The 22,560-nt window shown below is 40.9% G+C and overlaps 1 protein-coding gene across 3 annotated transcripts in view; it reads right to left on the bottom strand.

Moving 5' to 3' along the window:
• Positions 1 to 22,560, bottom strand: part of LOC104606596 (putative DUF21 domain-containing protein At3g13070, chloroplastic) — a 66,232-nt gene that overhangs the window by 7,721 nt on the left and 35,951 nt on the right. For all 3 annotated transcript variants that reach the window (XM_088894686.1, XM_010271887.3, XM_088894685.1), the window contains 3 exons: positions 13,678 to 13,769; positions 12,112 to 12,177; positions 11,781 to 11,897 (listed from right to left, as the gene is read on the bottom strand). In XM_088894686.1, the coding sequence (XP_088750812.1) occupies positions 11,781 to 11,897; positions 12,112 to 12,177; positions 13,678 to 13,769 (275 nt within the window). The remainder of the gene's footprint in view (positions 1 to 11,780; positions 11,898 to 12,111; positions 12,178 to 13,677; positions 13,770 to 22,560) is intronic.

Raw genomic sequence — 22,560 nt, forward strand, 5'->3', positions numbered from 1 at the left:
ACTTAAGTATGGGACAGAGAACCTCTAATAAAACTGCCACATAAGTTCATAACTTAACCAAGGTGAGTTGACTAATCTACCCTTATTCGGCTAACTCTAACACTCCCCCTCAAGCTGGAGAATATATGTCATATAATCCCAACTTGTTACATATATAGTTCACTCTCCCTGAGCTTAAGGCTTTTGTAAACAAATCTGCCCACTGATCACCTGAGCTTACATGTTCTGTGCTTATCTCTCCAGTAAGAACCTTCTCCCTCAAAAGTGGCAATCAATCTCTATGTGATTTGTTCTCTCATGAAAAACAGGGTTGGATGAGATATGGAGCGCAGCTTGATTGTCACAGTACAACTTCATAGGTTTATCCATGTGGAACCCGATTTCTTGTAGGAGATTCCTCAACCACACTAATTCACATGTAGTGTGTGCCATGGCTCTGTACTCGGCTTCAGCACTGCTTCTAGCCACAACCGTCTGCTTTTTACTCTTCCACGTCACAAGATTTCCTCCAAGAAATGTGCAGTAACCTGTAGTAGATCTTCTATCAGACACAGAGCCCGCCCAATCTGCATTCGTGTACCCAATTACTTCGAATTTTCCTCCTGGTTTATACAATAGCCCACGGCCCGGAGCTCCCTTCAAATATCTTACAATTCTAAGAACTGCATCCCAGTGAGATATACAAGGGTTCTGCATAAATTGGCTCACCACACTGACTGCAAAGGAGATGTCTGGTCTCGTGATAGTCAAATAGTTCAGCTTCCCCACTAGTCGTCTATACCTTCCAAGATCATCAAATATTTCCCCTGTATCACTGCTCAACTTAACATTTGGTTCCATAGGAGTCTCAGCCGGTTTTGCACCTAACAGTCCTGTTTCGTCCAATAGATCAAGAACATATTTTCTTTGGCACAGGTTTACACCTTGTCTTGATCTAGCAACTTCTATACCCAAGAAATACTTCAATGTCCCAAGGTCTTTTGTTTGAAAATGATTTTGCAAAAAGACCTTGAGTTTGTCGATCTCCAATTTGTCACTGCCAGTTATGACAATATCATCCACATAGACCACTAATAAAATCTTTCCAGCTTCTGAGTCATAGCTGAACACTGAGTGATCAACCTGGCATTGTTTCATTCCAAAATTCTTCACCACTTCACTAAACTTCTCGAACCAAGCACGAGGCGATTGTTTCAACCCATAAATTGCCTTTTTCAGTCTACACACCTTACCAGCCTCCCCCTGAGCAACAAACCCAGGTGGTTGCTCCATATATACCTCCTCTATAAGGTCACCATGAAGGAAGGGCATTTTTTATGTCAAGTTGAAATAAGGGCCAATCATACATAACTGCCAGGGAAATTAACACACGGACAGAGTTAATCTTAGCCACTGGAGAGAAGGTCTCCATATAGTCCACTCCATACAACTGTGAATACCCTTTAGCAACAAGTCTAGCTTTTAGACACTCCACACTACCATCTGGCAAGTATTTAACAGTATACACCCATTTACAACCCACAACATGCTTACAAGGAGGAAGAGTAGTGAGCTCCCACGTGTGAGTATGCTGAAGAGCAGAGAGTTCCTCCTCCATTGCCTGCCTCCACCCAGGTGAACTAAGAGCCTCTTGGACATTGTTAGGTATGGAAATAGATGACAATAGTGAAACAAACTGGCGATGTGAGGCGGAAAGGCGAGATACTGAAACAAAATTGGAAATGGGATGGAGAGTAGAACTACGTTTACCTTTCCGTAAGGCAATGGGTAGGTCAAGTCCTGAGGGTTCAGCAACAGGAGCAACGACAGGATCCGCGGACAAGGTAGAAGCTGGAGGAGGGACCGGTGTCGTTCGACGTGTATACACTTGCCGAATTGGTGGTCGTTCAGTAGGGATTTGCACTGGATGAGGTGACGAGTCAACTCCAACAGGAACACCCGAAACGGGATCACTGACCGGAAGAGGAAGAGGAAGTAAAGGTGGAGACGAAGATGCTTCAGTTCCTGAGAAGAAGGGAACAGACTCAAAAAAGGTGACATCAGGACAGACATAGCACTTTCGAGTAATGGGATTGTAACACTTGTACCCTTTTTTGAGTCCGAGAGTAGCCAAGAAAGACACACTTAATGGAGCGTGCATCCAACTTGTCTATTCCAGGACTCAGATTGTGAACAAAGCACACAACCAAAGATACGAGGTGTTAATGGAAAGGGAGACAAGGTGGGGAACAAGATAGAGAAGGGAGACCGACCATGAAGAATAAAGGAGGGCATCCGATTAATGAGGAAACACGCAGTAAGTACAGCATCACTCCAAAACCGTTTAGGAACACTCATATGATGAAGAATAGACCGAGCTGTTTCAAGGAGATGACGGTTCTTCCGTTCAGCCACCCCATTTTGTTGAGGAGTGGATGCACAAGAAGTTTGATGAATGATGCCATGTTGTTCTAAATACTGTTGAAAGGAAGTTAGAAAATATTCACGACCATTATCTGAACGAAGAACTTTGATTGGAACACCAAATTGTGTACGTATTTCAGCATGGAATTTTTGAAAAATGGAAAATAATTCACTCCTTTCTTTCATTAAATAAATCCGTCATTCTTGAACAATCATCAATAAAAGTGACAAAATACTTGTAACCATTATAAGACTCTATTTTGATCGGCCCCCAAACATCTGAATGAACCAAAGCAAAAGGACTCAACATACGACTTTCAACTCTAGGACTGAAGGAAACACAACGATGTTTCCCAAACTGACACGACTCACACTGTAACACTGACAAATGACTCAAAGACGGAACTAGTATCTTGAGTGCCTTGAGAAAAGAATGTCCCAGTCGACAATGCCACTGTAGAGGAGTGAGTGAAGTCTGAAGTGCAACTGACGATCCACCACCGTCAAGATAATACAATCCACCAGCTTCATGCCCCCCACCAATCTTCTTCCCCGTCCTGAGATCCTGAAAAACACAAGAGGAAGGGAAAAAAGTAACAGAACAGTTAAGAGTCTTGGTTAATTTACTAATAGACATAAGATTGAATGGAAACTTAGGGACATATAGAACAGATGATAAAGAAAGAGAAGCCATGTCAACATTGCCAACACCACAGATGGGAGAGGATGAACCATTGGCAAGGGTAACAGTTTGAGATGTGGAAGTTTCAGAGAGAGCAGAGAACACACCTGGAGTCCCGGTCATGTGATCAGAGGCTCCAGAGTCAATAATCCAAGGAGAGGTTTTAGATGACAGGCAAGCTATACCTGAGTGGGCAAGAGTAGCAGTAGTGTGCTGTGAAATGGACTGAAGGAACCGCTCATACTCATCATGCGGTACACTCACCATCTCCCTTCCGGAAACAGATGTAGATGTGGAAGGAGTTAGGTCTGCCTGTTGATTATCACTGACATCAACCCCACCAGCAACAGCATGATTGGCCCATTTAGAGAGAGGGCGGCCATGAAGATCATAACAGAAATTTACGGAATGTCCTTCCCTGCCACAGTGGGTACACTTCCTTGTAGAGCTGTCTTTTTCTTTGCCACGGCCTCCCCCTGAGTCACGACCACCACCACGGCCAAATATGGAACCACCACGACCTCCTTGGGAGGCATGTCCTCCCCCTTTCGTACCACGTCCACCTCCTCTGGTTGTCACAAAAGCTGATCTATCAGACTGTGTGGGATTCTCTGTCTGTCCCAAAGAAATCCTGCGAAGCCGAGCAAACACTTCCTCAAGTGTAGGAAGGGTAGAGCCCCCCAATATTTGGGCCCTAACTGGTTCATACTCTGATTTCAACCCTACTAAGAACCTTGTGACATCTAGTTGTTCCCTCTGTTGTTGCTGAACCTTAACATCTGGAGTGAGAGGACGATAGACATTGAGCTCATTTCTGAGGTTCTTCATACTGGCATAGTACTCTTCTAGGGTTTTATTTCCTTGTTGCAGACCAAAGTACTCCTGATAGAGCTGATATACCCTTGTAGTATTATCTTGCCCAAAATACAGCTTCTTAGCATGTTCCCATATGTCCTTAGCTGTATCTAAGAACATGAAGTTGGCACTTATTTTGGGTTCCATACTGTTCCATAGCCATGTCATGATTTGAGCATCCTCCTGTTCCCAATCATCAAACCCTGGAGAGTCAGCCGGTGGTTTATCTTCTTTCACATGCTTCACTTTTCTCTTTGCCTTGAGAAAAACTTCCACCAACTTGGCCCATGGAACATAGTTCTCACCATTCAGTTTAATTGAGGTCATCTGTACACCTAGATAGTCAGAGGAAACCACCACACTAGGTTTCTGATCACTACAGCCATCTCCCATTGCTGCCATGATACTCTTTCAATGCTGCCTCTAATCTGAATTCCCAATCACCAACTAAGTGCTGCTGTCAAGAGTTTGATGTTCCAGAACCTACAGCAGTCCCTAAACACAATGATAGATACACACGCCTTTGTTCTTATCGACACCACTACTGATTTCACAAAAAAAAAAAAAAACACAGACTACACCGACATTAATTCAGCACTTACTAACCACATGCAAGCTCTCTTACAACTACTCAACAGAGTTTGTGCATCACAAGCACCAACAAAAACTCAACTAGTACCATTGCATTACACCTTGTACCATTCGGCCACCTACAGTAGCAGCCCTTACACCATTTGGTCACTGTAAACACAGCCTGTTCTTGGAATTTTTCCAAGAACCAGGGCAACAACCAACCTAGTTCTCTAGGTTCTGATCAGTCCTCTCAAGTTCTTGAAGATTTTCAACCCAGAAATACCAACAGCACACAGAGGAGAGATAACCAACCTTCATTTGAGAGCTTCAGCCAACCATTCACTGCTGAAGTTGTTTTCTTAGGAAAGGAGGTTCTGTGCACCAAAAAAAATAAGAGTTGTGATGTTTCAGGCCTGGGACGAACTGAAGTTGTCACGCACTGAAACAGGTCACGAACTGAAGTTGTCACGCTCTGATACCATGTTTCTACTGTTGCTACAGTAGTCCGAACCAGTAAGGAAAAGAAGAAAGAGAAGGAGAAGAAGAAGAAGATGAAAGAACTGTCGAACCCGATAGCTAAACCCTATCAGTCGACCTCTTAATAGTGATTAGGCTTCTAATTAAATGTACAAGGACTAAACTGCCCCTACTTAAGTATGAGACAGAGAACCTCTAATAAGACTGCCACATAAGCTCATAACTTAACCAAGGTGAGTTGACTAATCTACCCTTATTCGGCTAACTCTAACAACATGGAAAAGTAAGAAACAGACAGTTGTGGCAAGAAGCAGTGCAGAAGTTGAATATAGAGCCATGGCACATACCACTTGTGAACTAGTGTGATTGAATAATCTTCTACAGGAGATGGGATATTCCATTGACACTCCAATGAAGCTTTATTGTGACAACTAAGCTACAGTCCACATCTCTTCTAATCCAATGTTTCAAGAGAGAACAAAGCATATAGAAGTTGACTGTCAGTTTGTGAGAGAGAAGGTGCTTGGTGGAGTGATAGATGCTGCATATGTTAACACAGGACGTCAATGGGCAGACTTATTCACCAAAGGGTTAAGTCAGGGACTATATGATATATACTCACCAGCTTGAGGGGGAGTGATAGTGTTGACTGTATAGGGGTAGTTTAGTGATGTGTCCCATACTTAAGTAGGGACATAATAGTCTTGTTGTTTTATTCTAATAGAAACATATAAATATAACCTAGTCGACTAGATAGAGTGATTTTTCTCTCTTGTTCGAACCAGTTTTCTTCTTCACCTTTCTTCTCTTCTCTTCTCTTCTTCTCTTCTCTAATCTTCCTCTATTTTTAACAGAATTCTAGTGCAGGTCTGAACTTTATCACTTTCAATCCCTTTGAAATGTTAAAATTCTTTTCTAACTCAAAGACCGCATTCTTCTCAAAGAATCTATCTGCCTCCTCCAATCTTTTTTGAAGGTTGTCCCTTACTAGTTCCACAGAAATCAAATTTTCATTAATCCCCACATTGTTTGCCTTGGCAGTTGACTAACCAAGAAACAGATCATTCTTCTCTTTGTTCTTCCGCTGCAAATTAAACTTCTCCTCCACCTCCTTAAAGGCTTCCCTTGCAAAATCCTCCCCTACAAGGAACAACCAACCCAAAATTTTACTCACCTCAACCGCTTTATTTACTGCCGTGTCCAAGTCAATTGAACTTCCTACTTTGATGAGTCTCATCAATGAGAACTTCATCCTCCTCTGGGTCCACACCCTCACAAAATTTCCCTTCTCCTTCCTTTTCTTCTTGAAGCGGTTTCTTTCTGTACCTCCTTTCCTTCTATAAACCTTTGACTGATCTGGTTTGCTCCCATCTTTTACTTCCCTCTCCTTTATCTTCTCTACCTCAATCTCCTAATCCCCAACAACCTCCCCAAACTTCTTTCCCCCCCCCAACTTAAGGAATTTTCTGTTTTTCTACCCCATCCTCCAACTGCCTCCCCTCTTCAAACTCTTCTAAGTCCTTTCCCAGGCCCTCCCTAACGGTAACCTCCCCCTCTCCCCCTTCTTTGTCAACCTCCCTACCCATAGCATCTTCACATAACCCAGAAGATCCAGCCTTTTCATCACCTAAATTTGACGAAACCCTCCCATCATCCATTTCCCTTCTTCCAATGGCACAACACAAGTTTTCTCCTACTGTACAAGCATCTGGGTTCTCCTCTTCCACCTGATGATCCACACCTTCAGTCTTCTTAGAACCAACATTTTCTGTAGACTGGACAGTTCTCCCAACACTGTTATCCTTCAGTCCTTTTTTTCTTTTTGATAAGAGTCATATTCCATTAATTCAAAGATCGGTTACATGAGAATCCCCTTAGGTGCGAGGTGCTGCCTCTCCATACAGAAAACACAAAAATTACATCAAAAAATGCATGACTGTTACAAAAGACACAAATTACAGTTGCACCCAAAACAATGTTTCCCTGTTTGTCCCTTGTTTTGCTAAGACATCAGCAAAAGCATTAGCTGATCTCCCAACCCATTGTACTGTTACAGACATATTCCTTGTCAGCCAATTGAATTTCTTTATCTCATTCTTGTAGTCCCACGTGACATTCTCCAGATTATTTAACCAGTTTACCACTGTCTTAGAGTCCCCTTCAACCAAAAGCTGCTCCACACCCGTTTCTTTTGCAAGAATTATTCCTTGTATTGCAGCTAACAGCTCTGCCCTAATAGAGTTACCAACATCTAAAGGGCCAGAGTATAGTAAGACAGCCTCTCCAGCCTCATTCCTTAGTACACCTCCCAAACCAGAGGGACCCGGGTTGCCCTGGCTACTTCCATCAAAATTCAGCTTCAAAGAATCGTGAGGGGGGACCCAGCTTGTCATTACCTTTATCTTTGAGGAGGAACAACTTGCTACTGATAACCAATCCCTCCAACCGTCAGTAGAGGAGAAATGATCAAACAAATCCAGTGTTTTTAACCAATGTATTGCCCTATACAAAATGCAGTCCTTCAAGGCCTGACTGCTTCTCCCCTTTTCCTGGAAGATCCTGGCATTCCTTTCTTCCCAAACTGTCCATAACAAGGCTGCTCGTGCACACCTCCACATTTTCCTTCCTCTTTTTTGGGGCCAATAGAACATAGAAGGGTTAAAGATTGTACTTACTTCTATTGGCATATCCCATCTACACCCAAACAAAGATAGAAGCCAAACCTAGAGCTCTGTAGTGACACTACAAGATAAAAATAAGTGATAACAATCCTCACCATGAGATCTGCAAAGAGTGCACCAGTTTGGAGAAATACATAGGAAGGGTCTTCTCTTTTGTAGGTTGTCCGTCGTGCTTACTTTACCATGCCACACTTCCCAACACAAAACCATAACCTTGGGGGGAACCAGTCTACACCAGACTTCTTTGGAAGGAAAACTTTGTTGAGAGGAGGTTTGGTACAGGAAATTAAAAAAGGAACCACAAGAAAAAGACCCATTAGGGTGAATGGCCCAAATCCTCTTATCAGGCTTCAAAGAATCCAACCAAACCTTATTGAGGAGACCAAGAAGAGCAAACAAACAATCAATTTCATCCTCCCTTAACCCTCTACGGAAACAAAAGTCCCAAGACAAAGACGATAAATTTAAAACTAAAGAAAGGAATTTTGAAATCACCTCTTTTTTATACAAAGAAATAGAATACAAGGATGGAAAAAGGTCTTTTAGGGGAAGATCTCCCGCCCAAATGTCCTCCCAAAACCGAATAGAGCTACTAGAACAAGCATCATACCTTATACAACTTAGGAACTGCAGAAGAATTTTGTGAATTGCTTTCCAAGGTGTTGCTAGGTTAGCCCTCCTTGAAGCACCAATATCCCATCCACTCTCTGAGCATCCATGAATACTCTTCACCACTTCATGCCACAACCTATCTCGCTCCATAGGCCACCTCCACAACCACTTCCCTAACAAGGCTGAATTCTTCTTAAGCACATTCCCAATCCCTAATCCTCCTTCCTCTTTGCTTCTACCCACAACCTCCCAACTGATTAAGTGGTCTTTTTTTACCTTCTCCCACTTCCCAAAGAAAATCTCTCATTAATTTTTCCAGTTTCTTCACTTCCCTAGATGGTATCCTAAAGACAGAGAGGTAGTAAGTAGGTAGGTTCACAAGGGTAGCCCTTATCAAGGTGATCCTCCCACCCAAAGAGATGTAATTTTTCTTCCACACGGCTAATCTCTTTTCAAACTTCTCTATAACTAGGGTCCAGAACCTACTCTCCCAAGGGTTTGCCCCTAACGGCAGCCCTAAATAGGACAAAGGCCAAATAGAAATGGAGCACTGAAGACAATTTGCAATAGCCTCAGGCCCTCAACCTCCTCAAAGTCCAGATTGACTCCACCAAACATCCAACCACACCATCTTTCCCTGAACCCACACTTCCTCAAAACCTCTACTAGGAACTGCCTATCCACCAAGTCATAGGCTTTCTCAAGATCAAGCTTACATACAAAGCCTCTTTGTTTAGACCTCTTCATCTCCTCCACAGATTCGTTGGCAACTAGGATCTGATCAATTATTTGTCGTCCTTGGATGAATGCCCCTTGGACCTGGCTAATAATGGAGGGAAGGATTTCTTTAATCCTCAAGGACAGCACCTTTGCCAAGATTTTATAGATACTAGTCACCAAACTAATTGGCCTGAAGTCTTTAGGATGGATGGCATCTGATTTCTTTGGAATTAGAGACAAGAAAGTAGCATTAATGCCTCGGCTGACTATATGCTTATCTGCAAACTCATTAAAAACCTCACAAAGATCATTTTTTATCACATCCCAACAAGCTTTGGATCTATTCATTAAGAATACCGTCTTCCTAATCTCTTCTGCTATCCTTCAGTCCTTCACAAAGATGTCTCCTGAATTCGAATTTTGTTTCCTGTAGTCATATTGTGTGATGAACCAAAGATAATCACCCTTACCTTTCACCTCTACACTCTAACCTGTGGGAACCCTTGGACCCTCCATCCCCCTTTCTGCTCTCCTATCAGCCCCATGGTTGTAAGTCCCGAACAAGGAAGATGAAGATGGAACAAAAAGACTGTCGCCAAAGCCCACCTTCCTTCCTAACATGTCTAGTTCAAGTCACATGCGAACTGTTGTTATTAGGCCTGTCAACAAAAAGCAGCCCACTACCATGGTTCCTCCCTCCAAACGCTAACTGTAAAGAACAAGGCCCAATTCCCTTTACAACCCTCTCATTTGATGTGAGAACTCACAAAACCCACGAGGAGGCCTAGGTCCCCCCAAACTAACCCAGTTCAACTCCTCAACCTAGATCAACAAAACCCCAACCTCTTGACTCTTCAGCTTCCCAGTCAACAAAAGGGCACCATGCGCATGCAAGGCTCATTAAAAGCCTTTGTCAGAGCCTGGGATTAAGACTTAACAGGTGTCGCCCCCACGGTAGCCAACGTCCTAACCAAAGCCCCTCAAGAAACATCCAATGGCTGAGAAGAGCTTCCTTCTTTGGGCAACTATTTCTTGCCTTCTTGCAACTTTCATCGCATGCCAACAATTTTCACAGAATGTGAACCTTGCTGCTATTTATCTCAGTTCGGACTGCAGATCATGAAGACAACCTAAGCATGGAGGACTTTTAATTCCAAACTAGGGGTAATCATGGACCAGGCCAGATTTTGATAATACGGGTGTAAGGGCCATAGGGCCAGCACCGGCTCAGCCTAGGCCCTCAATCTAAACATATAGGCACAACCCTAGGCCTCCAGACCTGATAAATTCACCATATTTTTCTTACATTCAAAGTTTCCCATTAACAAGGTTCCATACTGAGCCTTGCTGTGCCTATGTCTTTAGATCCAGGGCCTAGGCTGATCCTGTGCTGGTCCTATGGTCCTTATACCCCTTTGGTCTCCACTAGATAGTGGGTTCATCAAACTTAACTTTAATGGAAGTAGTGCGGGAAACCCAGGTCCCTCAGGCATTGGAGGTGTTTTCTGAAATGAGGAGGGCAAAATAATTGCATTTTTTCAGGCCCAATTGGTGTAGGAGACTCTATAAGGGTTGAGATTATGGCTGTAATGGAAGGTGTGCAAAGGGTTAGGGAAATGAACATTAGAAGGTTGATTATTGAAGGAGATTCCAAGCTGGTGGTGGGTTGGCTGCAAAAGGAGGAGGTTGGATTTTGGAATTATAACAATGAAAGAAAGATATTCAAATGGTTAACACAAGATATGAAAGTAAGCTAGCAATGGGTCAAAAGAAGTGTGAACTCTTTTTCTGATATATTAGCAAAAAAAGGGGCAGATAGAGATCAACTTTTTTGGGCTCAATTGTAATTTTGAGAAAGAGTTTAGGGGAGAGTTAAGAGGGATTATCTCTCTTCATTGTATGCTTAAGCGTAGCCTGTTTTAATATTCAATAAAATTTTACAGTTATTGATAAAAAAAAAGGTTCCGTAACTTAGTGATAGATCATTCAACTGCAATTCAATAGTTAGCCAGTTCAAACCTGGTTCATCTGTCAAAGAAAAATATTTTTAACAGTTTAATTGTAAAAAAAGTCACCATTTATCACAAGTGGGCCAGGCCTCCCTATCTGAGAAAGAAATTATCACTCCCATTCTGCAGTACAGTACCCCCCCCCCTCCCAGAGAGAGAGAGAGAGCACCCCATTCTGAAATAAACTCCCACCTGGCTTGAAACCAAATTATTGGTGAAACTGTGATAAGCCAAAGAAAGGAGAAAAAGTGCAGAAGTACCAAAAAAAAATTTAAAATAGGTTTTTTCATCCTTCTTTGCACCTCTATCTATTGATCCATTTTCTTTCCAATCTATTATTCTTCCATATTTGTTTCTACTTTCTGTGTCTCCTATTTCAACTCAATATGGGACTAAAGTGTCTTTTATGCTTTGTACATCTCATATTGGTTATGCTGAAAACAGGAATGAAGCACTGAAATTTTGCAACATCCGTTGAAGCTCATATCCATTTGCCTTTCTGGCACACAGAATTTAAAGTGCTACCCAAGGAGAGAGACTCCTTTAATTCCAAGCTGAGAGTGAGAAAGCAAGAACTAAAACAAGAGCAAACTAAAGTGGCATCTAGATAGCCAATCCATTCCAAAAATAGAACCATTGTTTAACAGCTCTCACATAAAACAATGGGTAGAAAGAGTAAAAGTAACATGATAAAAGCATAAGGAAAATAGGAAATATAAGGAATAATAGGTAGAAACTTTGTTCTTCATCAAAATTGAAACAGCACACCTCTGCCAATTTGACACTTAGATCTTCTGAAAGATGATCAATAGAAGTATTTGCATCCACGTCATATATTCCCTCTGCTCGCATTACAATATATCCTGTTTTTTTCTGAATCTCCTCCTGTTATATAGAAAAAGTAAATACAAACGATTAAATATTAAGGTGTACAGTCAATAATCAAGATTAATACCATGAAAGAAGATAACCCTTACAATATATCAAGGAGAGTTCTAGAAAGCACAAATTATGCAATGCAACACCATTACATTATCAAGGTCTTAGTGTCAGAACTATTGGAACAAAAACCACAATATCAAAGTCAAATGAGCTTTACCTTTGAATCATTCTCATCAAAAATTTCGCCAACAATTTCTTCAACAACATCTTCCAGAGTCACTAGCTGTGTCATCCATAACAAAGAAAACATCTAAGGTTTGAGCAAAATACATGAGCTTTCCTTGCATAAGAGTCATGGCAGAATTCACATTAATAAACACCAGTGAAAAATCCAAGAAAATTGAGAATTCACCAAGATGGTAGATCCACAACTTAAGCAAAGTTTTCACTTGATGATTTTTCAGGTTTCATTTATTTGAGCAAGTGGGCCTATAAAAGTTAAATCATTGTGGATTTTAGCCCATAATCTGGCCAGCAAGGATGAACTTGAGGGCTGTTTTACAGGTCAGAAAGGGCCACCTCTCCTTCCTTAGGCCCACAACCGATTGCATCAATCAAATGGCTTAGGGATATTGAGGTGAAATACAGCTGGGTGAAGAGAATTGCTAACACATTTGCCGATGGGTTAGCCAAGCAAGGGGTGAATATGGAATCTTTGTTTTGGGCTAATTTTTTATTTTCTTCCCTTTATTCTGTTGGTGGGGAGTTAAGACATTTTACCTTCCCCTATCGTAATTAAAGTTTCACAAAGCTTCACATCATTAATAAAGTTTATTGTTATTGATAAAAAAAAAAAAAAACTATTGCATCAATAAATCTGATTCTTTAGTCTCTGTTGGATCTAGTAGTTTAGCACCTTAGCTTATATATTTCTTGGATTGCATTTTGTTACTTTTCAAAACTTTAAAATTGCTAACTGCTAAGTTTTTAAGTAATAAAAATTTACTTAAGATGCTCAATTCTTAGTCTCAAAAAAGATATTCTTTTCTGGATTCTATTTAAGAGAGAATTTTTGGCACAATAATATAAACATTTATAGCAAATAAATTTATGTGAGCAATATAATTGCAAAGCCACCCAACTATTTCAGCTAGATACAGTATATTGGTCCAGACCAAAAGCTTACAATCACTGGCAAGGATAGACCAAATTATGGGTTTTCTAGCAATAACTATATTATGTTTCAAGTTTCAACAGTACCCAATTAGGCAAATCATCAACATGCCCATCAAGAAGATGTTCATGACTATAATAAATATAGAGTGGCAACCAAAGATATCAAGAAAAGATTAGCTGAATGCAATAGCTGTTCAGTGGGCTGTGGAACCAATGATAAAACTCCACGTCAGTAATAAAATATAAGGGACCCACAATCATTTAACTTTTCAGTGTGGGCCCCATGTATTTATCAATGGCGTGGGGGCATATCATTGGTTCCACAGCCCGCTGAATAGCCATGGTGCTCAGCTAATCCAAATTCCAAGATATCAGTTGCCATCTCTCACCATACAAGAAGCCAAGCATCAGGTGGATCCAAGTGAACAATTACTAGAAACACATTGGTCACACATGAAGTGGGCAACCACCAGTGGCATATCTAAATTGATATTGTTCAGGATAAATCCCAGTGGGGAACGCACGTTTTTAAAATTTTGAGCACTATTCAAAATTCAGACAAAAAAATTGTTAGAAATTAAGAGAAACATCAACGAGATGAACTTACTCCTACAGTTCCACCATATTCATTAAGAACAACAGCCATGTGGACCTTTCTGATGCGAAACTCTCTAAGTAGATTCCAGACAGACATAGAATCTGACATCATTGAAACAAAGTAGGTTTAAACAACAATCTTCTAATAATATTCACGTTAATTTTTCACATTAAACTTCAGTTAATATGATAAGCTTCCAATGATAAGAACAGAATATTCAGGTATAGAAGGAAAAGCCAAGGGGGCGGAGTGGGCCCATCCCCCTCTCTTAACACAGACATGGACAAGAAAAAAGAGATATGGAAAGATTAAAAGGTATGCCACCCAAAAATATGGATATATTTGAAAGGTTTTCTTTGTCACCCTCATTTTTTATCTGTAAACAGAACTTATAAAAAGAATGGTAGCATGATGTAAAAGTATGTAGCTTTAACATGATGCACAGAAAAACAAAAGGCAATGATGTATGGAGGAATATGAAGATGCCTTAAAATGTGTAATTGATAATATGCAACTTAGACACTGACTCAAAGCATTGCATAATTGCCAAACTACATGCAGCTTGGTCCACTAAGCTTAGTGAAGATGAAAAACAATTGTGTTTTTCTGGACCCTTTAAGATCTGATGTGAGACTTTGGTCCCCTAATCCAAAAGGTTACTTCACATGTGCCTCCTTTAAGTCCCTTTGCTCTCCCTCAGGACAAGTTGGTTTCCCAACTAAGGAGATTTGGTCTAAACCTGTACCTCCTAAAATTATTATTTTCTGCTGGGAGGTGTTCTATAGGAAAATCAACATTGCAGAAGAGAAGGCCTTCTATGTGTCTGTCTCCTAATTGATGTGTACTTTGCAGGGCTAATGGTGAGGATTGCTCTCACTTACTTTTAACCTGTTCTTTTTCCGATGCTATTTGGGGTTGGATCTTTGCTTTGTTTGGTTGCAGATGGAATTTGACCACAGTCGTAGATCAAATCTTTGACCCTTCCTTCTTTGTGTGGCCCACAAAAATTGGTAAAACAATGTGAAGGTGCATTAGAGCTGCTGCTTTGTGGACAATTTGGAAAGAAAGAAATGCGAGGATTTTCCAAGAGAATGAGAGAAATATACAGAACGTAAAGGATTGCATTTTGACCAGGGCAATCCATTGGCAGAGATCTTTGGATTCCTTTAAAATATATTCCCTTGATGACATTTGGAGGAACTGGATTGCTGTGGCTAATAGCAGTAACAAGAAGAACAAGGTACCAGCTGTGTGGGTGCCTCCTCCAAAAGGCTGGACAAAGCTGAATTTTGATGGTAGCAGCCAAGGAAATCCGGGTCTATCAGGGATAGGTGGAATGCTGAGAGATAAAGATAGTAATATATTAGCTTTATTCTCAGGCTCCGTGGGTATAGGAGACTCTATTAGAGCTGAGCTTCTAGCGGCAGTACAAGGTATTCAGATTGCAAACCAGTTAGGAGTTCAGAATTTGCTTATTGAAGGAGACTCCAAAGTTGTTGTGGGTTGGATAAAAAATCCAGCTTCAGTTATTTGGTGCTACAGGGATATTATGAGGAAAGCTAATTGGTTTTCAAGGAACATGACTGCTAATTATCAGTGGGTGGGTAGAACAGCTAATACCATAGCGGATGGGTTAGCTAAGCAAGGGGTATCAAGGGAACATTTATTCTGGGCAGCTCTGTAAACTTTCATTTCTTAGTCTGATGTAGTACTTTGTTGTTGTTGCAGAGAGGTACCAGCTCGTGCCTCTCCTTTGGGCAGGATGTATTGTATTTTCATTCTGATTATCATGAATAAATTATCAATCATTTATCAAAAAAAAAAAGATGAAAAACAATTCATCCTTCTTTGAAGCCCTTAATTAAACTCAACTCCTCACCCTTCATTATAGTAGAAAAGTATAGAATATCTGTTTTGATATAAAACCTATGTAAGAAAAAGGAAAAGAAAGAGAAGAGAAGGTTTATGCGGAGAAGAAAAGAGGAGAGAAATTGAAGAGAATGGGAGAAGCCAAAGTTGGAAATAGATGTCACACATTCCCAAGTTGCGTAGATCATGCTCCAACTTGTTTCTTGCAATACCTTTTGTAAGAACATCAGCAAACTGCAAGTTAGATGCAACATATGGTAAGCACACTACTACGGATGTTACCCTTTCCCTTATAAAGTGTCTATCCACTTCTATATGCTCCATCCTGTCATGCTGAACTGGGTTGTGGGCAATGTTAATTGCTGCTTGATTGTCACAGTATAGCATCATAGGTTCTTCAGCCTCAACTCTAATTTCCCTTAACAAGGAATGGACCCAAAACAGCTCCAAAACACCATGTGCCATGGCTTTATATTCAGATTCTGCACTTGACCTTGTCACAATTATTTGTTTCTTACTCTTCCATGAGTATGTTGCTAGTGATAAAAGAATTCGGGCTGAGCTCATCTTTGCCACTGGTTCAAAAGTCTCCAAGTAATCTATGCCATAGGTCTGAGTGTACCCTTTTGCAACCAGCCAAGAGTATTGTATCGAAATTTTGATCCTTGATTGAACCCTCAAAATTTTCAAAACCTGAACCAATAAGCAAGGGAAGAACTTAAAATTTTGTCTAATCAACACATTTTCTTCTTCCACATCTTCTTCTTCTTCTCTTCCACCTTTTCTTTTCTTCTTTCCTATAACAAAAGTAGGGGTTCAGCCCCTATATTTTTTGAAATTTCTTTCCTTTCTTCTTTTTCTTCTCATAAAATGTTGATTTTCTAGACTTAAACATTAAATTTATACTTCTCTTATGAAAATTATGAATAATTATTAAGGAAAGATGGTTATGGAACCTAGGGAACTATCCTAGGATATATGGTTTTACTTAAAAAAAAATCCATCGCCTAAGCGACTAGGCGACAAGGTGCCCCCCTATCGTCTAGCCTCGCCTTGGCGCCCCCCTATCGCCTAGCCTCACCTTGGTGCCTTAAAACTATGCCTTGTAGCTGGTCTAGGGTTTTTACCAAAATCAAGAAAAACTAGAGAAAGGGGAGAAAGTCTTGTTTTGGAAGGACTCTTCATTTTTTACCTAGGAAGTGGTGCCCTATTTTTCTAGGGTTTCTTGAAGTTTTCTGAAGGGGCGGTTCAAGTCCCATCTTGTTTGGGGGCCTTTGGAGGGAGCAGCAGCCTCTTCTCTCTCTTCTCCCGCTCCCACGAAAAAAGGAATCTTTGGAGGGAGGAGCTTCTAGGGTACCAGAAGGATGTTTGAGGTGTCTGAAGGAGATAAATACCTATTTTTTCATCTCAGAGTGATTTCCTAATCTTTTTTTGAGAATTATGGAGGGCAATGGAGTTGAAAACAAACCTGGAGGTGAGATGGGACAAGGGGGAGGAGGTGTTGGAGTCTTTTTTAGGGTCGGGACCATCACTACAGTTAATGGTACAAACTACTTAGAGTGGTCACAATCTGCAAAGATGACCATTGGTGCCTGTGGGAAATTGGGGTATGTCACAAGTGAGGAAGAGAAACCCGAAACTAACTGCTCCCGATGGGTACAAGAGAACTATATGGTAAGGACTTGGCTATGCAATTCCATGTTGCCCCATATAAGTAAAAACTTTTTATGGGCTAACACAGCTAAGGAAATTTGGGGTGGAGTTGCAGAAACCTATTCACAAAATGAGAATGCTGCTAAAGCCTACCAGTTGAGGAACCATGTAATTGCTACCAGACATGGAGATAAGTTTGTTGCTATTTATTTTTCAGCCCTCAAAACCTTATGGCAGGAGATATACCATTTGGAGACTGTGGTTTGGGAAAGTAGCAAGGATGCAACAACTTACCAAAAACTATTAGAGAAGAATAAGGTTTTTGAGTTTCTAGATAGACTTAACCCTGAGTATAACATTGCACGGCAGCATATTTTTTCTAGAGACAGTGTAACTCTCTCTCAGGCATATGCCTTTGTGTCAAGAGAGGAGAGTAGGAGGAATGTGATGATGAGGAACCCAGGCCTTGAGCTGTCTGCTATGGTTAGCACAGTGAAACCAAAGCAGAGTGGAGACAGGGGTGGAAATGAACTCAGGAAATAAGATAAGAAGGATATGATCTGTGACTACTGTAAGAAGCCTAAATATACCAAAGATACCTGTTGGAAGCTTCACCCTCACCTTGTGCCGAGCCGACTTAGAAACAAGAAGAGAAATGTGAATATGGTTGTAACTAGTGACTTATCAGGACCACCTACTACAGATTCCCTGGAGTCTGTTGCAGCAGCTGCAATGAGGGCCAAACTGGAGAGATATGGGCAGTTACTAAACCAAAGAGATACAGTCAGCTGTAACCCATTATCGGGTGGACAGCAAGGTACAGGTGGATCAAGAGGTGGCCATTCTACTTCTTTTGCACATACAGGTAGTTTACATGTCACTACAAACTATGTTTCCACAACAGGTAAGGAGGGACCCCCTTGGATTATAGATTCAGGAGCCTCAAATAATATGACCAACATTTCCACCAATTTCCCCTCATACCACCTCTACTCTGGCAGAGATAAAGTTTCCACAACTGATGGATCACATGTTCCCATTGTTGGGAAAGGGTCTGTCAAGATAACCGATACCATTTTTCTACCCTCTATCCTCCATGTTCCTAGACTAAGTACTAACCTTTTATCTGTTAGTAGTTTGACAAAATTTGAATTGTTCAGTAATTTTCTCTCCTGGTCATTGTGCTTTGTAGGATCTGGAATCAAAAAGGACGGTTGGGAGTGTTGTGAGGTGAATGGAATTTACCTTCTTGATGTGCTTCCTACTCATCAGTGTCATCATGTTAACAAGGGTATTGAGTCAAAGCCAATGGGTCAGATAATGCTTTGGCATAATCGGTTAGGGCATTTGTCTTTTACTTCTTTGCATTTCTTGTTTCCAAAGTTGTTTGAGTCTGTTAATTTGTCCAGTTTAGAGTGTGAAGGTTGTCAACTTGGAAAACATTGTAGATATTCTATTAAAACTAGTAATAAAAGATATTCTTCTGCTTTTGATATTGTTCATATTGATAAGTGGGGGCCATGTCATATTCCCTCTATGGGTGGCTATCGGTATTTCCTTCTGTTGGTGGATGATTATTCTCGATATTCTTGGCTATATCTGATGAGATCCTGTGATGAGGTGCCATCTTTGGTTCGACAGTTTCATCAGATGGTGCTAATGTAGTTTGAGGTACGAGTGAAAGTGTTTAGGTCAGACAATGCCAAGGAATATTAAAAAAAAAAACTAGCATCATACCTATCAGAGCATGGAGTAATCCATCAAAGCAGTTGTTCATTCACTCCACAGAGTAGTCAATCAAGACTACAATCAGTCTTGAATTCGAAAGCAAAAAAGGAAAGATTTTAGAAGAAAAGAAGAAGAAGAGAGGGAGAAAAGAAGAAGCACAAGAAGGGTTTTAGAAAAGAGAGAGAGGGTTGATCTTAATGATCTGCCGACCCACTCTTAATATTTATATATGTTGACTAATTGTAAAAGGGCAAAATTGCCCTTATTGCTTACATGGCAAATAAACTAATAATAAAGCTGAAATAACAAGCCGTAACAACAAACTGAAATAACTACCAACTAACACTGACATAACAAACAAAAAACATATGCTATGCTGCCATACGAACACAATGGAGACCACAGGAGTGGGGTCCACATTAGTGTTCTCTACACTCCCCCTCAAGTTGGGAATAGATATTTGTCATTCCCAACTTGCATAGGTCTACCTCTAATTTCTTCCTTGGAACAGCCTTGGTGAGAAGATCTATGAGTTGCATGCTGGAGGTGATATACGGGAGACACGCTTCTTGAGACAAAATCCTTTCTTTGACAAAATGTCGATCGACTTCGATATGCTTAGTTATGTCATGTACCGGATTATGAGCTATATAATAGTAGCCTGATTATCAAAATACAACATTAATGGCTTCTCATAAGCAATACCCAACTCCTCAAATAATGACTTCAGCCATAGGATTTCAACCACACCATTAGCCATAGATCTATATTCAGCTTCAACACTAGAACGAGAAACAACAATTTGTTTCTTACTCCTCAAGGAGACAAGGTTACCTCCTACAAAGGCACAATATCCAAAGGTAGACCTTTTGTCATCAACACTCCCAGCCCAATCAGCATCTGTATAGACCTCTATCTTCATGTGATCATTATTCGTGAATAATATACCTCTACCTGGATATCTCTTCAAATATGCTAATATTCTCTCAACTGCAAGGAGGTGAGTAGTTCTAGAGAGTGCATATAATGATTGACAACGCTGACTGCATAACTGATGTTCGGTCGTGTGAGACAAAGATAAAGGAGTTTTCCAACCAACCGTTGGAACATAACTTTGTCTTCAAGAGGCTCTCCAACCTCTGCACTGATCTTGTGATTCTGTTCAATAGGTGTATTTGCAAGCTTAACACCCAACTTTCCAGTTTCTGCTAATAGATCTAGAACATACTTCCTTTGAGAAATAAAAATCCCATGTTTAGATCTAGCAACCTCAATACCCAAGAAGTATCGTAGCTCTCCCAGATCTTTCACCTCAAACTCTTGATGAATGAGTTGTTTAAAAGACTCAATCTCACTGTTATCATTCCCTGTCACTACAATATCATCCACATATACAGCAAGCAAAGTCAAGGAAGAATCCACTCTTTTAATGAACAATGTATGGTCTGACTGGGCCTATACATAGCCGAATTTTTCAAGGGCTTGTCTGAATCTATCAAACCAAGCTCTAGGGGACTGCTTTAGTCCATACAAGGCTTTATTCAACCGGCAAACCTTCTTACCTATCTTTGCATCATAAAATCCATGAAGTACTTGCATGTAGACTTCTTCCTGTAAGTCTCCATTGAGGAAGGCATTTTAACATCCATCTGGAACAAGGGCCAAGAATAACTTGCTGCAAGAGATAATAGAACTCGGATGGTGGTCATCTTGGCTACCAGGGCAAAGGTCTCCAAGTAGTCTATACCATAAGTCTGAGTAAATCCCTTTGCAACTAACCGGGCCTTATACCTTTCAATGGAACCATCAGCATTATGTTTCCCAGCAAATACCCATTTACATCCAATCGGTTTCTTTCCTTTAGGCTGGTCAACTAGCTCCCAAGTATTATTCCTCAGAAGGGCATCCATTTCAACCTTCATTGCATCTTTCCACTCAGGAACTGACAAGGCTTCCTGCACTGTTCTGGGAATAGGAATATCAGCAATGGATGTGAGAAAGGACCTGTAAGAGGGGGACAGGCGATCATAGGACAGAAACTGGGACCTGGATCTGATAAAGGGACTATGGTACCTGGATCTGGATCCGTAGAAGGAACTGGGGCTGGCCTAGATTGCTGATGACCGAAATAAACCTGCCTCCACCGCCTGTAATAGACTCTCAAATCCTAACACCTCTGACAACCCTCCCCATTACATCCCTCATCACTCAATGGAACAGGTAAAGGAACTTCTTATGAGTTAACCCCACTCTCACTACTCTCCCCGTGAGGAAAAACCCTAGGGTAATAGGGTACCTCCTCAAAGAAAGCAGCATCCATTGAGACAAATCTCCTCCCAGAAGTAGGTTCATAGCAGCAATAACCCTTTTGAGTTTGTGAATAACCGAGAAAAATGCATTTGGAGGCCTTAGGATCAAATTTGGAACGATGAGGTCTAAGAATATGAACAAAGCAAGTGCAACCAAAGGTTTTAAGGGGAACAGTAAATAATTCTTTATCAGGGTATAGAAGGGTAAAGGGAGGCTTCATGTCAAGAACCCATGAAGGAACTTGAATAATGAGATACACTGCTGTAAGAATAGCATCGCCCCAGAAACGGATAGGCACATTGGAGTTAAACATAATGCTTCTAACCACCTCCAATATGTGCCTATTCTTCCTCTCAGCAACCCCATTCTGCTGTGGTGTATAACGACAAGTACTCTGGTGAATAATCCCATGATCGAGCAGATAAGAGGCCAATGGCTTGGTAAAGTATTCTTTCGCATTATCGGATTTGAAGATTTTGATTTTGACACCAAACTGGGTTAAAATCATCTGATGAAAGATCTGGGTCAGAGCAGGAACCCCATCTCAAGAACGCATAAGGTAAACCCAAGAAAAACGGGTATAGTCATCAACAAACAACAAGAAATATTTGTATCCCCCCATAGAATGGATGTGATACGGGCCCCAAACATCGGTGTGCACAACATCAAAAGAATTACTACTTCTTTTATTACTCAAGGAATAAGATGTTCTACAATGCTTTGCAAGCTCACAACTCTCACATCTAAAATTTGACATCTGAACAGACTCAAACAAATTTGGAAACAAACTCTTCAAAGACCAGAAGGATAAATGACCTAACCGATTATGCTAAAGCATAACCGGACTAACAGACTGAGAAACAAAAGACTTCCTATCTTCATGATCTTTCCAATGAGAACTCTCTCCAAGAAGATAGATCCCATTCGTCTCACGGCCAGTCCCAATCACCTTCCTTGTCTCCAAGTCCTGAAAAATACATCGGTCAGGGAAAAAAGTTACTGAACAATTCTTATGTTTTGTAATACTACTGACTGAAAGCAAGTTAGTATCAAGCTTAGGAACATGCAGAACTGAAGATAAGGAAATGGTATTAGACAACTTGATGTCTCCCTTGCCAGAAATGGGAACAAGGGAACCATCAGCAATGGAGACTTTATCTCTACCAGAAGATAAGTGATAGATAGTGAACAGTGATGGCAAGCTAGTCATATGGTCAGATGCACCTGAGTCTATTACCCAACAATGTTCAATGTTACCTGGAGCTGAAGCATGGTAAGTTGAGGCCCGAGTACCTGAATGAGCAAAGGCTGATGTGGAAGGAGCTGATGATG

Source organism: Nelumbo nucifera, chromosome 1 (assembly GCF_055504915.1).
Source record: "Nelumbo nucifera cultivar China Antique chromosome 1, China Antique-T2T, whole genome shotgun sequence".
Lineage (NCBI taxonomy): Eukaryota > Viridiplantae > Streptophyta > Magnoliopsida > Proteales > Nelumbonaceae > Nelumbo > Nelumbo nucifera.